This window comes from Galeopterus variegatus, unplaced genomic scaffold (assembly GCF_000696425.1).
Source record: "Galeopterus variegatus unplaced genomic scaffold, G_variegatus-3.0.2 Scaffold582, whole genome shotgun sequence".
In the NCBI taxonomy this organism is placed as follows: domain Eukaryota; kingdom Metazoa; phylum Chordata; class Mammalia; order Dermoptera; family Cynocephalidae; genus Galeopterus; species Galeopterus variegatus.
The window spans coordinates 537,860-553,881 of record NW_007726693.1 but is presented as its reverse complement, the minus strand read 5'-3'; the positions used below and the strand labels follow the sequence as shown (position 1 = coordinate 553,881).

Below are 16,022 nucleotides of genomic sequence, written 5' to 3'. Positions count from 1 at the left end.
TCTCCTGCACTCCCCAGGGCCCCTCTGCTCTCTCTTTCTCAGAGCTCACACCATAGAGACCTTCCTTGGTTTTTTTTTTTCTTTTTTCTTTTTCTTCTCTTACAACAATGCTGTGTTGACCCTGCTGGTTTGGGGTGCCTCCAGAAAAAATGCAAACAGGAACCTTGCAACGGTGCAGGGATTCTAGAATATCCCTGCCAGCAGAACCAGAGACCAGGCTCACGGTGGGGTGCTTCTGCCCCCCTCCCTCTCATTTTTCTGCAAAAGGAGGGTTCTTGGGGCGTCCTGCTTTTTTCCAACCAGGGTGGCTGTCAGGGAAGACAGTGCCAGGGCTCGGTTTCCATGGAGGCAGCCTGAGCTGTGGCTCAAATCAAGGCTTGAGGGAGGAGCCGTGGGGCTGGGTGATCAGGGCAGAGGTGGGCGGGAGCTGGGGCAGAGAGGGCCTGGAAGGCGAGAAGGAACAAGCTGCGTCTGGTTCTAAGGGGGGTGGACATTCCTACAGTCACCTGGCTGTGATCTGACTTACACTCTTCTAGATGAGGCAGGCAGCAGGGGAAAACCGCTGAGAGTCTACCTGGAAAGGTCCTGTGAGGGGTGGTGTTTATTGAGTTTGGTCTCTGAAGGTCACCTATTCAAAGAGGTCAGCCCAGAATACAACCTCCCTAGAAATCACAGATCCCCACCCTAAAAAGCTCAGTGACTTTTACAGAAGTACTTTTCAAAGGGATTGTGTGAGAACAAGATTTCCAGTGTCAAACAACTTTGGGAAACCCTCAGTTGAATAGTTTAGGAGGTGTTTTTAGTGTGAGACTTCAGTAGAGTCTTTATTTAGGAAGCTGATGTATATTTTGAATGTCCAAGGGGGCAGGTGGGGATGTTATGTATTTCTCACTGTATTTACACCACAGGATTTTTTTTCAAAGCATCTTGCTCCATCTCCTTAGAACATATTTTGGGAAATGCTGATCCTCAGGGAAAGGTATACAAAGCCATGTTGCCTGTGCTCCCGACCCCTCTCCCCTCAGAGCGCTGGCTCTTGCCTGGAACGCTCCTCTGAACCTTGCCCGAGCAGTGCCCTTCCCCAGCTAAACCCCAAGCCATCTTTTCCCTGCGAAAGCTTCTCACAATTCACTAGGCAGTGTGAAAAATTGCATCTTCTGCACTTCCACAGCACTTTGTCACGGTATAATGTAATTACTTGTTTGTGTGTCTTCCCTACACAGTGGCAGCTTCTGGAAGAGAGCCACACAGCTTATTAACCCATTTTAGTTCCCCTACAGTGTCTGGCATACAGCTGGTGCCCAATAAATGAAGAAATGATGAATAAACATAAGAATGAAGGGTATGGACAAAATTTCAGGATTGCTAGGTGTCCCAGGGAGGAAGGCTCCCCAGTGCCCCTCCCTTTACACGCAGGTGACAATCTGTCCTACCAATGCACAGATCCATCTCTCTATTATACACAGGCACATCACACACCAAACCAGGGCTTATTTCAATTCCTCACCCTCATCCTCACCCTGAATTCCTTGTCCTTGCAGCCATTCCCTACAAATGAAAAATTTCTTCAGAAAGGATATCAAACCAAAGCTGTTATAAATAGCTTCTGGCTGGCTTCTAAAAGGGTCACCAAAGTGTGGGGAAACTTCTCTACAGGGCTTTCTTGCCTCACCTAGTTCACTTTAAACGAGCCCTTTGTTCAGCCAGACAAGAACCTCGGTTTCGGCAGCACGGCCAGGGTTGGAAGTCTCTGCAACCTCGCCTCCCAATCCCTGGCATGTTTGGAGGCAGGAAATTGGGCGGGGAAGCTGTGAAAGGACAGACTGAGGGAAACATAGCCATGCTGTCATTGGGCGATTTTTGTATGAGTCTGAAAGACTCCTTCCTTCATTATTAGGATGAGAGGAGAGAGGAATCGTTTCTAAGCAAGAAATCAGCCTCACACATAGTTTCTAACACATAGTGAATAGTGAACAAAGCTTTGTTGAGTGAGGGCAGGATTGTGCAGAGAGCTCCCTGAGCCCATGCCAAGTGGAACGTTTCAGTGTGATGTCATGATGTTGTTTGACACAGACTTCAAGAACATGAGATACGCCTGCATCCCAATTTAAATATAAATACAATTCCACAGTTAAATAGGGATGATCTGAGATCATGAAACACCTTGAGTACTTTGTCACCTTGCTTCTCAGAGTGGGGCCCTGGACCATCAACACCAGCATCGCTCAGAGCTTCTTGGAAACGTAGAACCTCAGACCCCACCCCAGACCTACTGAATCCAAATCAGCATTTTAACAAGGTCCCGAGGTCATCCGTATACACCACTCCCATCCAAGGGGAAAGGTATTTGAGAAAAGACTTTACTGAATGATGTTTGGTGGAATAAGTGTTTTGTTCCATTTCTGGAGATTGTGAGAGAAGATGGACAGATGAACACAAAGTGATGGGCCAGAAAATTATGCTAATTGGAGGTTAGGGATAAAAAGATCTAGTTAGTAAAATTCAACAGAACTAAAACATTTCTAAAAATGGAAATGTGTGAAGAAGTTCTCAAATACAACATTCTTTATTCCATTGTATTAGAATCCTAGGGCTGTTATAGCAAATTACCACAAATTTCAAGGCTTAAAACAACAGAAATTTATTGTCTCATAATTCTGGAGGCCAGAGGTCTGAAATCAAGGTGTCGGCAGGGTTGGTTCCTTCTGGAGGCTCTGAGGGCGAGTCTGTCCCATGCCTCTGTCCTAACTTCCAGAGTTTTCCAGCAACCTTGACGATCCTTGGCTTGGAGATGTATCACTCCCATCTCTGCCTCCGTCATCACATGGCGTTCTCTCTGCGTGTCTGTCTTTTCTCTTCTTCTTATATAGACACCAGTAATACTGGATTGAGGGTCCACCCTACTCCAGTATGACCTCTTCTTGAATAATTACATCTGCATTGACCTTACTTCCAAATAAGGTCACATTTTGAGCTTCTGGGCAGGACATGATTGAGGGGTGTTGGGGAGGATGCTATTCCGCCCTGTAAATCTGTCCAAGAAAAAGTGGCGAGTTTCTGCAATGGTGATCATGCTGGAGGGATGTCATGGAAGACCAGCTTTGTGGTCTCCTCCAGCCCCGAGGACAGCAGATGGTAAGGTGGGCCACATGCAGGAGAACTGTATTTCCTGCTGCTTGGGTATATGAGGGCTTGGTGTAATTGGGCTCATGTGCGCTGAATAAATGTGGAGTTAACTGGGCTAGGAACACAAAGGACGTTGGCTTGTTTTTCTTCTGGGGCAAGGACAATGGCCAGGGTAGTGGCTCCCATTTCAAGAGAACAATAGTTCAAGGCAGAAGCCCAACATCCTGGCTGAGACACAGACCAAAGTGCAAAAGGAGAAAGATTCCCAGTTCTGCAGATGCTGGGTAGCAAAAAACATCTGCACCTGAGACAGTTGGGGGAGGGAAGTTTGCATATTGCCCGAGGGATCAACTTAAGAGACTAGACAAAGAGAGGTTCATGAATGTGATGGGGAGACCCTGCTGGCTGACCGTAGGTGGCTCTGAGGGCGGGCTGGTATCACTTCATCTGTTCCTTTGACATTTATTGAAAATGCTCCCCCAACAGGAATTCTGGATATAGAGCAGTGTCCCGGGAGGGACCCCCGTCTGTGGAGAGACATGTGCACGCAACCCTAATCCCAAGGAGCAGGTCTAGTCCTCCGGGAGATGCAGGGAGGAGGAAGGAGAGGTCTTTTCTCATGGTGTGGAGGGGCTGGGAGGCTGTACAGAGACAGCTGTCCAGCGGGGCTTCAAGGGGTCTGGGGCTGAGGAAGGGCGTCCTAGACCCTGCACAGCTGCCCGCCCTCTAGGGCCTCATCATGCCCGCATGCAGCCATCTGTTCTAGAACCTGGCTCCAGTCTCTGCTGCCTGACCCTGGATGGATCTAAGAAAGGAGGTTAAGTGGAGGAAAAGAAGGGACCAGATTCCTGGAAGCCCTCTGGGTTTCCAGGGGCCACCCAGAAGTCGTGCTGTTTTGACCAAACTCAGCTTTCTCCATTCCAGAGATGGGAAACATTAGATAAGGGCATTTGTCACAAAGCATTAACACTTGACTGCCGAGGCAGTGCTTAGGGAGGAGGGAGTGGGGACCTTTCTGGGAGATCACAGTGTGAATTAGTGATTTTGCTCTGTGGACAGTAGATGTTGTCTGAACGTTTAAAAGCTCAAGGCAGTGCTAACATAGATGACCAGGACTTGTCTCCTATGTGCTTAGACAGAGAGGCTGGCTCTGCCCATGACATCCTCAGTTTGTCAGAGAAGCGGCCGAGGCCCCATCCAGCAGAAGATGATTTCATCATGCCTGACCGACCAGGCCCAGCTGGCCCGGGTCCCACCAGGGTGTGCTCAGGCATGAAGGAAACCAGACAGGTGGACATTTCAGCCCTCCTGGGGGTCTCCTGCAGAAGCAGATAGAGACATAAAAGTGACGTGGTCAGCAGCAGAATACTTATCCTGCTAGATGCATCTCCTGTCTTTGGTTGATGTTTTCACAAGGAGATGGACTGTGGACTCCGAGAGGCAGAGCAGTCCTCTAGCAGGGAGGAGGAGGAGGGGCAGGCTGGATGTGTAAGGAACCACCAGGACAGAGCTGCAGGCTGGTGCCTTAGCTTCAGAGAGGAGAGAAAACTTTCCCGCCTGCCCCGAAGTGCTTAAAGCCCAGCGCAGGCCCATGCCCCACTCGTTCCACGCGTGTTGCCCTCGTGGTTTCTTTGGTCACACTGGCTGCAGGATCCACGAGCGCAGGCCCACGCCCCACTCGTTCCACGCGTGTTGCCCTCGTGGTTTCTTTGATCACACTGGCTGCAGGATCCACGTCATGCCACTATCGCAGACCTTGCTTGCCGATTTGCGTTTGGCCCTGTTAATCAGAAACAACCAGCACGCTCACACCGCCAGGCTAGTTTGTGGGTGTGTACCTTGTGCAGCTGCGTGGGGCCCACATTCAGAAGGGCCTGAGTTTGGTTTAATGCTCTACTATAATCGTCTTGAAATTCTTAACACTTTCTGAGCGAGAAGCCCATGTTTTCTTCGTACACTGAGCTCAGCCAATTATGTCACCCAACCTGTATGCCAGATACACCCCTGCTCCTCAGCTTCAACTGGCAAATTCCTCACTTTTCCAATGTCAGCTTCAACATCGCTTCCACAGGAAGCTACCATCAGTTGCCCCGATTATAATACTGATCATTATAATGGTAACATGGACAACAGCAATCAAATCTTTATCATGTATCATGCACTGAGCTAGGTGGTTTATGTGGATTTTCTCATTTCATCCTCTCAACAACACTATGGGGTAGGTATTATCATTATTTCTATTTTGGAGATGAGAAAACCAACAGAAGCTTAGAGAGGCTACTAATAAATGTCCAGACTTACTAAGCCAGCAGTATTTTCCTCCATCACTTTTATTGCATTTCATCATAAGGTTCAATATCAGTCTTCTTCACCAGACAGCAGGTGCCATGCAGTCAATGTCTTGCTTCTTCTCTGTTGTATCTGTAGCCTCTAGCACAGTGCTAGGCTAGGTACTCTGTAGAGAGGGGAGGGAGGAAAGCTCTGTCCCTTCCTCCTGTGTGTCGGTATTTTAGAGGACATGGCACTGATGCATATCAACAGAAGAGCAGAAAATTGAAAAAACACTTTGAACAACCACAAAAATTAAAAGTATCCTCAGTCTTTTAAAAAATTGTCTTCTATTTGTTGAGTTTCTACCATTTCTACAAGCACTGGATTAGGTGTTGGGGTGTATTGGTGAGGAGAGGGCATTGACCTTTCCCCTCATGGAGTTTACAGTGTGCACAGAAACAGACATTAACCAATTCATCCACTCACACATGGCAGACCGTGTATGTGATAGTGCTACAGAGAAGAGGCATACAGTCTGGAAGAGTATATGATAGAGGGATTTGACTTGGTTGGGGAGGTCAGGAAAGGATTCCTAGGGGAAGTCAAATGAGCTGAGAACTGAAGGCGAGCAACTTAATCAGAAAGGGAGGAAGGAACATCCAACGCAGTGGGAATAGTAAGGGCACAGACTCCTGGAAGGAGGGGCATGGACACTTCCAATGGCTGAAAGGAGGTCAGTGGGTTGGGGAGGCAGTCAGACACTGCAGAACTACCTTGAGAAATTCTGCCCAGAGCCCAGGAGGCCTGAGCCTTTGACCAGCTTTCTTGATGGTTCTTGTTCATCTGCAGGGATTTGGGAGACTTGGGGGCCTGCCCACTTGTGCATTCAAGGAACACACTCATCTACCATGATGGGGATCATTTACAGTTTGAGTATTAAATGTTCCAACCAAAAGGAACAGTCTTGAGACTACTCCTGGACAAGAGGTCAGCATAGTCCTTCTGAGAGCCTGCTGGAGACAAAGGCCAAGATTCTTCTCCTGGGGACAAGGTGGGATGTCATGGGACAGAACTTTGCTGTAGGAGGGCTGCATTCCAATCCTGTCTCTTGATAAACCTGCTTTGTTTTCCTGGGCTGGTCCTCCAACCTCTCAGCCTAAATTCCTTCAACTGTAAATTGAAAGGTCTAAACTAAATAATTTCTTTCAGTTCCAGAGTTCTAGAATTTGTTGCTTTATCTCACATAGATTTGTCACCTCTCTTCCCCTGGGTAACAGAGCTGCAAAAAGGATCACTCAAAGCCCATTTCTTCTGAGCAGTGAGAGACCCCAAAGGGGTTAATTTCATGGAACCCTCAAGAGAGAGGCATTCCTTCTTTTGGGGAAATTAACCACGAACTGGGGTTCTTGCCCTGCATTTATTCTCGAGACCAGGAAGTTACAGGAAAAGAACATAGGTGGGGTTTGAGCTAAGTATAGTTTAACAAGCTTAACAATAGAAGCTGGTAACATTCAGTAAAACAAGCAAGTGACATTCCATAATGCAATTTGCAAAAGGTTAAGTTGATCCACTAACAAAAGCTTTATCTTAGCAAACATCCCTTCTCCCTACACAATTTCCCAGTATCTTTACATATCAATCAGTGACTTGTCCGTCCTTGAGCCAGCAACTTTGCTGTGCTACAACTCTTTATCTTACAACAGAGACTTTAGCCTGGGGAAAATTTCCCGTCTTTTGCAAGGTTAACATGTCTATATGTACTTTTAAGAAGTTAGGCTAAACCTGAAACTTCAGGGCTTTGGAGGCCTATGAAATATATTTGCTTTATAAATATTGCTATATTCCATAAGAATTCTTTATTCAGAACCTCTGGTTGGGAAGGGGTGACTTTTGAATCACTAAGAGATCTAATGTTTATCAAAATGGTCCAGCACTTGTCGTAATGGCTAAGAGGGAAAGGGCAATAATATACTGACATATTGCCGCCATGAACACCTGGAACGCAGGTAAAATCGTAGGCCTTTGATCTCTTTTTTTTGTATATGTTTATGGGGTACAGAGTGATATTTCAATACAGGTATACAATGTGTGATGTTCAAACTGGGGTAATTAGTATACCCATCATTGAAAACATGTATCATTTCTTTGTGTCGAAAACATTTGAACCCCTTTCTCCTAGCCATTTGAAAATATACAATAAATTATTGTAATTATAAACACCTAGCACTGCTATAGAACACAAACTAGAACTTACTCTTCCTGTCTAGCTGCCAGTTTGTATCCATTAACCAACCTCTCCCTATTTCTCCCCCCTCCCCTTCCCAGCCTGTCTACTTCTATGAGCTCCACTTAATTATCTTCCACATATGAGTGAGAACATGCAGTATTTATCTTTCTGTGCCTGACTTATTTGCATAGCAAAGGAAACAGTCAGAGAGAAGAGGTAACTTGCAGAATGGGTGGCCTTTGATCTGTACTGTGCATGCCAACAGATCTTTGCCTGTACTTCATTCCACAGTCTTTGTGTTTTTTTTTCCCTCTCATTAATAGTAGCGTCAACCATGTGGCCATTCTTACCTAAAATGGAATAAATATATTTTTCATACACCATTAGTTTCCCCTTTCAAATTTTCTTTGTATAAACTGAAGTGCTCTGTTTTAAAAAATTGTTTCCTTCCACCCACACTCACAGGTACAAAGGATTTAAAGGCAACTGTTCTATGACCTTCATCGACCAGTTTAAAACGCTACACCAGTGTAACAAGTATTGTAAAATGCTGGGGCTCAAGTCCCTTCAAAACAACAACCAGAAACAGAAGAAGCCAGGCACGGGGAAAAGCAAAGTGCAGACGAATTCCACAACAGTGAGGAAGACAGACTCTGGGACCCCAGCAGAAAAGAGAACCTAACAGCCCTCATTAACTAATGGCCACCAGCTAGCAGCACAGTCTTGTGAGTGAAAATCTGCAAACACGCAGAAGAAAATACACAGCCTGCACAGAGTGTGTGACTGTCCCTGTTCCCAGCTGACTGTGCTCCCACATGCATCTAAACCCGTCACCTGCTGTCTTTGCTGAAATGATTTCCAAACAGGATCTGTGACCAGACTTATGGAAAGACTGAATCAACTGTCCACTCTTTGTATACACGTTTAGTATTTTTACCAACCTCATGTCATGTCTGTTTCTGTATTTGCGTGTGGTTGTGTTGTCGAGAACTTGGTGCTGAGCAGGGTCTGTCCACAACCAAAATCCTTCCCACCCCATTCCTAACCTCGGGATTTCTAGACATATCCAGCTGTGATGTAAACAGAAATCATGAATTCCCCCACTGGGTTGAGCTGCACTAGTGTTGAAGAAGCTGTGGTTGCTGGAGATGGCTTCTGAAACCTAAGGCCATTTCCCATTGTTATTCACAGAGCCAGTTACAATGTTCTGTTCCATTAAATTCATATATAAACTTAAAGTGTAAGATGCATATGTCATCATAGACACTCGTTCTTTAGAATCTGTGCCATATTTCACATTCCCCCAAGATTTAGCAATTTCCTCATAAGTTTACTAGAGCACAAAATATTTGCATCTGTGTTTTCCCTTATTTTTACATTACAATTTAGGTCCCGTCATGTTCTACTTGGCTCCCTGAACCTGGTCTTCCTAAACCCAGGGCAGACCCACCACGGGTTGCAGCAGAAGACGCGTGCTGATTCTGGCTGCGGTGCACTAAACAGCTCCCAGGGATCCTGGCACCCCACCCCCACCCCATTCCACCCGAGCCTCCTTCTCTGCCAGTTTGGGACATGCCCAGCCATAGAGGAGAATGGCAGCAGCTGTTCACATTGGTGAAGAGAAATGATATAAAGACAACTCAAGGACAGCTTTATGCCTCCCAAAGTGTAGGAGAATATCTGCTGCCCCATCGGTTTGTTGTTGTTATTTCGTTAATAGCCTTATACTTTTAGAGCACTTTCAGATTTATAGGAAAATGAGTGGAAAGTATGGAGAGTTCCCATGTATCCCCTCATCCCCACTCCATTATTAGCATCATTATTAGTGTGGTACATTTGTTATAACTATTGATGAGCCAGTATTGATACATTATTATTAATTAAAGTCCACAGCTCCCATTAGGGTTCATTTGTGCTGGTGTACATTCTCTGGGTTTGGACAAACGCATGATGACATGTCCCCACCGTGACAGTAGCATGCAGAGTAGGTTTGCTGCCTTACATATCCCCCACGCTCCACCCCTCCATGCCTCCCTCCCCCAGCCCAACACCTGGCAACCACGGGTCTTCTTACCATCTCCATAGCTTTTGCTTTTTCCAGAATGCCATATAGTGTAGTTGGAATCATACAGTAGGTAGCCTTTTCAGATGGCTGGCTGGTTTTTAAGACAGATTTCACCAACTCTCTGACCGAATCTGGAAGAACTGTCAGGCCTCCTCTGGGCAGCATGATCCATGCTTCTCAAACTTCAATGTGAGCATCAAATCACCAGGATTTCGGGAAAATGCAGGTTCTAATTTGGTAGATCTGGGGTGGGGCCTGGGACTCTGCATTTCTAATGTACTCCCAGCAGGTCTGGGTGCTTCCAGCCAGGGACCACAGCCAAAGGGCGGCATCTAGACTATGAAATGCTGGGGGTGTGACTAGGCCTCCTGGAGTTCAAATAACAGTCCCACAAGGAAGAACCAGCTGCCTCTGACACGTGGATCAGCAGCTTGGTGGCGGCCCAGAGAAACACCATCCGTGTGGGGCACCTGCTGTAGGTAACACTGACAACTCAGTAACTCCCGCGTGCAGACCTCGGAGCAGGGCTGGCCCTCCTGTCTTCTGCTTTAAAACACCACTCTCCTCAGGCATGGGGTTTTGATAAAACAGGGAACAGAGGCGGGATTTTTGTTTTGAAAAGGGATTTGAAGGAGAAAACACTTCCGTTAGTCACATGTCATCTTTTTCAGAAAGTCTGCCATTTCCAGCCTTTCTTCTGAAGTGGTTCCCTTGGTTTACAGATTATTAAATGCTCAGTTTTCTACAAGGCAGCCTATAGCCTCCTTTGCCCATAGAGATCTTACAGACGTATTTAGCAGTGAAGTTCTGGAAGGTTCCACAATAGCAAAAAGGGGCAGGGCACATTCTGACTGTAATTATTGTCTGTCTATTATCTATTTACATCATTTATCTATATGTCAGTGTGGGTGAAACAAAACCTTCACAGCCCAGGATACTTTCTTTGGTAATAATTTGTAATTATAAAAATAACATCAACATAAATGTTAAAAAAATTAAATTATAGGGCCGGCCCGGTGGCACACTGGAGAGTGCGCCGCTTGGGAGTGCGGCCGGCGCTCCCGCCGAGGGTTCGGATCCCATGTGGAAACTGGTTCCCGTTCACTGGCTGAGCGCGGTGCAGGCGCAACACCGAGGGTTGCGATCCCATTACCAGTCAGTAAAAAAGACAAAAAGGAAAAAAAAATTAAATTATAGAAAGGTCTAAAATAAAAAGTAAAAGTCATCCTGTAACCCTCTTCCCCTCTCGCTGGCTTTGAATCTTCACTTGGGGAGTGTTGGGAAAACATAGGAAAATGGTCCGGGCCCCTCGGATGTTCAGAATCTTGCCGAGCATTTGATGTCAACAGGCACGTGCACTCAGGCGTTCCTTGGTTATCATCTAGTGTAAGTGCGCAGGTGCACCCAGGTGTCCCGGGTTATGGACTTAAGTATAAGGCTGAGTGGCTCTGATCCACAGCGCCTCCCAGCCTCGGGATGCCTCCTCTGTGGGGGGTCATGGGGAGGCCACTACTGCTGCTGCTAGTGCCCCAGGACCTTCTGCAAGGCCACCGCCAGTGCCAGACCTGTAAGCTGCTACTGCTGAGGAAGCCGAGGACTCAGCTCATGTCGTCTGCCAACGGCTCCTAGAATCTTTCCCAATTTCCTAGCAAGGACCTGCGTGTGAGGGGTCTGGGGACCCAGTCTGTACAATGGGTTTGAAGGGTCTGAACCCTAGCTCTGACAACATAGGTGGAAACTCAGTATAACTAAAATAATGAAGTATTTTGGCTTTAGTTATGATTTGCCTTATCTTGCAGGGAGACAGTTGGAGGGAAAGGATTTTCTACTCCCAGATTTTGCTCCCCTGGGGAACACCTCTCTTGGATGGAGCTGTCTCTTCCTCCTTTCATGGATGCTTAGATTTTTTTTTTCAAACTGCCCTCACTGTTTATCGTAATCTGATTTCATCTGTTTAAAATCATTTAGAGGACTGGGGACAGAAGGAGCTCTCACAGTGGGGTTTGTCCCAGCCAGGGCTCCCAGGAATGGTCTTGTAGGGGGCTGTGTGGTCATCTGTCCAGCCACCCAGACCCTTCTGTTCTGAGATAAAGTTCTGTTTTTCTTGCAGTCAGATAACAGGGTGAGCATGGAGTGGGCTCTTACACCAGAGGCATTGTTCTGGGGTCTCAGAAATGTCCACATTCACTGACAGTGTTTTAGCTCAGTTTGCAAATATCCAGTTTCGGTTGACTTTCCTGTTTGTCTCCATCAGTGTGCAGTGTTAGGAGGACTGTGAATACACTGAATTCTCAACCCAGGCATTGAGCTAAGACAGCCCGAGGGGTCCAGCTGGGGGCTTTGTTCCTTTCCGTTGCCTGCAGGCTGGTCACGTACATACACCTCCCGGTTTCCTAAAGGGCTTGACAATGGAACTCCATGAGGGGAGATGGCAAAAGCAAATGAAAGTTTCATCAGAATGGGCCCACATTTTCAGCAGCAGGTTTGTCACTAATGAGAATGGCAGGGAAACGATGACATTTTGCTAATCACGTTCTGGAGAGGTCTGGTTTTGGATGTGTGGGTGGCTAGCTTATATTAATATTTCATGTACCTATTGTACCAAACCACCCAGCCATGCTTCTGACAAGCTTCATAATAGCTAAGGGTTTCACTAGAGTCTTATGAAAAAGAATGCCTAAAGAAGTAACAATTATTTTCTAATTATAAAATGCTCTCTTTTCTAAATGTACGCACTGTTTTGTGTTTGTGTTGGGAGGAGCCTGCCGAGGGCCCGGGTCTGGCTCATTCTCTTTGTGTGTTCTGTTCTGCTGGACCACGTGTACCGAATGAGCAGAACAGCATTTCTCCCCCATTTAGATCAACAGATGCCACTTGAGCTTAACTAGCTTAAAAAAAAAATGTCTCCAAGCACAGGATATATTTTCCAACTCTTTGCTGTAGGGAGCTTTGAGAGCCTGCTTCTCCCAAGACTATTTTGTAAAAGCTGAGAGGAAAGATGGAGACAATGTCACCTGTGTGATCACGTGAGCACAGCCTTCAGTGTTATGATGCAACAAACAAATATTTACAAGCACTAATTGCACCAATAGATCAATAATTTTTCCAATTCTTTTCTTCCTGAGAGACCCAAATGGTCCCAGATAGAAATAATCTCAGAGACTTTTTTCAAAAGTCACATTTTTTTTTTATCACATATGATCAAGAAGAGCCAGTGTGCCAGCTTCTGTTTAGGGCCCAGAAGTATCAGAAGCAAGTCTGTTGAGATACGTCTCTCCCTCTCTGTCCCGTCATTTCCTCTTTCTCTGCATCCATGTGTAAGGTAGTGGCTTGCTGCTTTCCAGTGATAAGTTTCACCCACAGGGCCTTCTGTGACGTCTGTATTATTTTTCCAGAGCTCTCATCAAGTACCACAAGTGTTGCGTGGCTTAAACAACATAAATTTGTTGCCTCACAATTCTGGAGCCTTGAGGTCAAGTTTAAGGTGTCGGCAGGACCGTGTTCCCTCTGAATTTGCTAGGGAAACATCCATTCCAGACTCTCCCCAGGCTTCTGGTAGTTCCTTGGCCTGTGGCAGTGTCACTCCTATGCTCTCCCTGTGTGCATGTCTGTATCCAAATTTCCTCTTTTTTTAAGGACTCCGGTCATATTGGATTAAAGCCCATCCTAATGACCTCATTTTAACTTGGGAGAGAGCTTCTCTTCAAATAATATCATATACTGAGTTACTGGGGTTAGGACTTCAACATAGTAGTTTTTGGGGGAGACAATTTACCCCATAAAAGTGTCCTTACCTTTCACTTCCACATCTACTACCAGGCAGTTTTTCAGGCTAGAAGTCCAGGACAGAAGAAACAAAATGGTATGTGAACTGCCCCTTCAGTGCCACCTCCTTCCTGGCATTGTGATGGGAACCCAGCCTGTAGAAATGTTCCCTGGTTCTCCTAGAGCCAGAAGACCATCCTCAGGGAACAATAAGCAAATCTGCCTGAGAACAGAGGAGGTATTGCACTGAGTAAGAAATAAGGGGCAGTCTAGGGCATGCTTCAGGCAGAATCCTTGCTGATTTGTCCGGGATATAGGCTTGGTTTTGGGGCTTCATGAGGTGCTGAGGCTTAGCCATGGGCATGGGCTGCATAGCTGGAACTTGGAGAGTGGAGTGCTTGCCCAGGCAGGAGGCAGGACAGAGGGGTGGAGAGCAGGGTCTGGTACCACACCTGGTATCTCCAGGCTAACAAGTAGGACTCCATGTCTAGAAGGGCTTAGAAGCAAGTCGTGGGAAGCCTGGAGTGACCCAGTGCAGTGGACTGAATGTTAATGTCCCACCTCCACCCCACCAAAGTTTATATGTTGAAATCCTAACCCCCAAGGTGATGGTATTAGGAGGTGGGGACTTTGGGAGATGATTAGGTCATGAGGGCGAAGCCTTCATAATAGGATTAGTGCTCTTGTAGAAGAGGCCCCAGAGAGACTGCTCATCTCTCCCACGATGTGAGATCACACTGAGAAGATGTCATCTACAAGCCATGATCGGGTTGTCACCAGACACTGGATCTGCTGGTGCCTTGATCTTGGACTTCCCAGCCTCCAGAATTGTAAGAAAAAAATTTCTGTTGTTTATAACCCACTCAGTCCATGGTATTTAGTTATAACAGCCCCAAATGGACTGAGACACTCAGAGATAGAAGAGAGAAGGAAGAACAAGGCAGAAACCAAATTAGGTTGATCCATTCCAGTGTCCAGAAACTTCTTTCTTGAGGCAGCTTCCCCAGGGCTTTATAGGGTAGCAACTGGCTGAAGAGAAACATCAGGGAGCAGCTCGTGGTAGAAAATTCCAGCAGTCTTTGTCAGGCAGATGAATTTCAGCAATGGGAACCACTGTTTGCAGATAGCCCCAGACATTTCTTGGAATTAACAGACCACAGAAATTCCACTTGGTACGGGTATGGCTTCCCAGGAGGGACCGTCTTTTGTCATCACTTATGTCTGTATTGATACATCTTGCTAATCGTGCCTCTTGATATGGTCTTGAGGATCAATACGGTTTTTTCGATTGTTTCCATGTCTGTGTTCCAGGAAACCAATAAATCAAACAAATCCCTCGCCGCACCAGACTGAGGGTTTTAATTAGATGTGGTCCTGTGCCCAGGAATTATCTTCCCCCTCTCTCCCGCGCAGGGACAGGCTTGAGATGAGGGAAAACCACCCCGGTACGGGAGAAGGCAATGGGCTGAAACAGCTGGCCCTGCCTTCCTGCTCCCTTCCCTCGCCGTGTCACCTCCCAGAGGTCCAGTTCCCTGCATACTCACTTTACCTAGCAGGTGGAGTCCTGAAAATCCCGGTCAAGCAAAATTATTTCCCATCAAGTCCTCTTTCAAAAATCTTAGAGAAAGTGGAGGTCTGTCTCCTCAGAAAGAGCCTCCTAGTTGGTTTGAATTTTGAGGTTCCACCCATCCTCATGTCTAGAGATACTGGGCATGATCTTTGATTCTTATCCTGGTATTTTCTACAGAATCATAATTTTAAAAAAGCAAATAGGGCATTTTTCTCTGAATTACTGGAATAATCCACTCAGTGTTTACCTTTTATTTGGTGTTTTTCCAGAAACTTCTTATCTTGGTGTTCTTCTTATCTTTTAGATCACTACTCAAATGTGTCACTTTCTCAGGGACCCCCTTCCACCTCAACCCATTAAAGCAGTCTTTCCCAAACTTGGCCCGGCACTGGAATACCAGAGAGCTTCAGAAAATACTGATGGGGGCCCCACCCCAAAGCTTCTGATTGACTTGGGCATTGGGATTTTGGACTGACTTTTAATCACTTTGGGTGGTAGGACTTGATGCAACCTTTCACAGAGGACTGGCCCCTGTGGAGTTGCACATAGCTATGGACAAAGTTTACAGTAGTCCTGTCCCCACCTCCACCCACATTTCCCTGAAACGTGGTGTAGTGACCAATACACACACACGAGGACATTTCCGTTTGAGTGCTTATCCTTGGCCAAGTCATCAAGGAGACACTTCAGGCCCAGAATTCCAGAAAGGGAAAGCAGTTATTTTGATATGGAACTTTCCAGGAAAGTAGCCTATGCTCAGCCTTATTTTCCTGAAATTTCCAGTTCTACCAAAAAAACAAGTGGTATAAAGAAATGTAAATACTACATTTGAGAAGTGCAGAAGCGTGTTCCTTGCAGAGCCAGCCCTGGTCATGGGTACGACAAACTACTGCCTGTGTGATGTGAGGTCAGGAGACCAAAATGCTCCCCTGTCACAAACACTTACCCTTGGTCACAAACCCAGATAGTCAACTTTGGCTGAAATTGTTGCATCTCAA

The 16,022-nt window shown here is 46.3% G+C and overlaps 1 protein-coding gene across 1 annotated transcript in view; it reads left to right on the top strand.

The window, feature by feature from the left end:
- ALPK2 (alpha-kinase 2) overlaps positions 1-8,862 on the top strand; it is a gene marked incomplete at its 5' end in the record, with an annotated part of 44,210 nt that extends 35,348 nt beyond the window's left edge. Inside the window, one exon of the mRNA XM_008570215.1 lies at positions 8,090-8,862. Coding sequence (XP_008568437.1) covers positions 8,090-8,306 — 217 coding nt within the window. The remainder of the gene's footprint in view (positions 1-8,089) is intronic.
- Between the last annotated feature and the right edge of the window lie 7,160 nt (positions 8,863-16,022).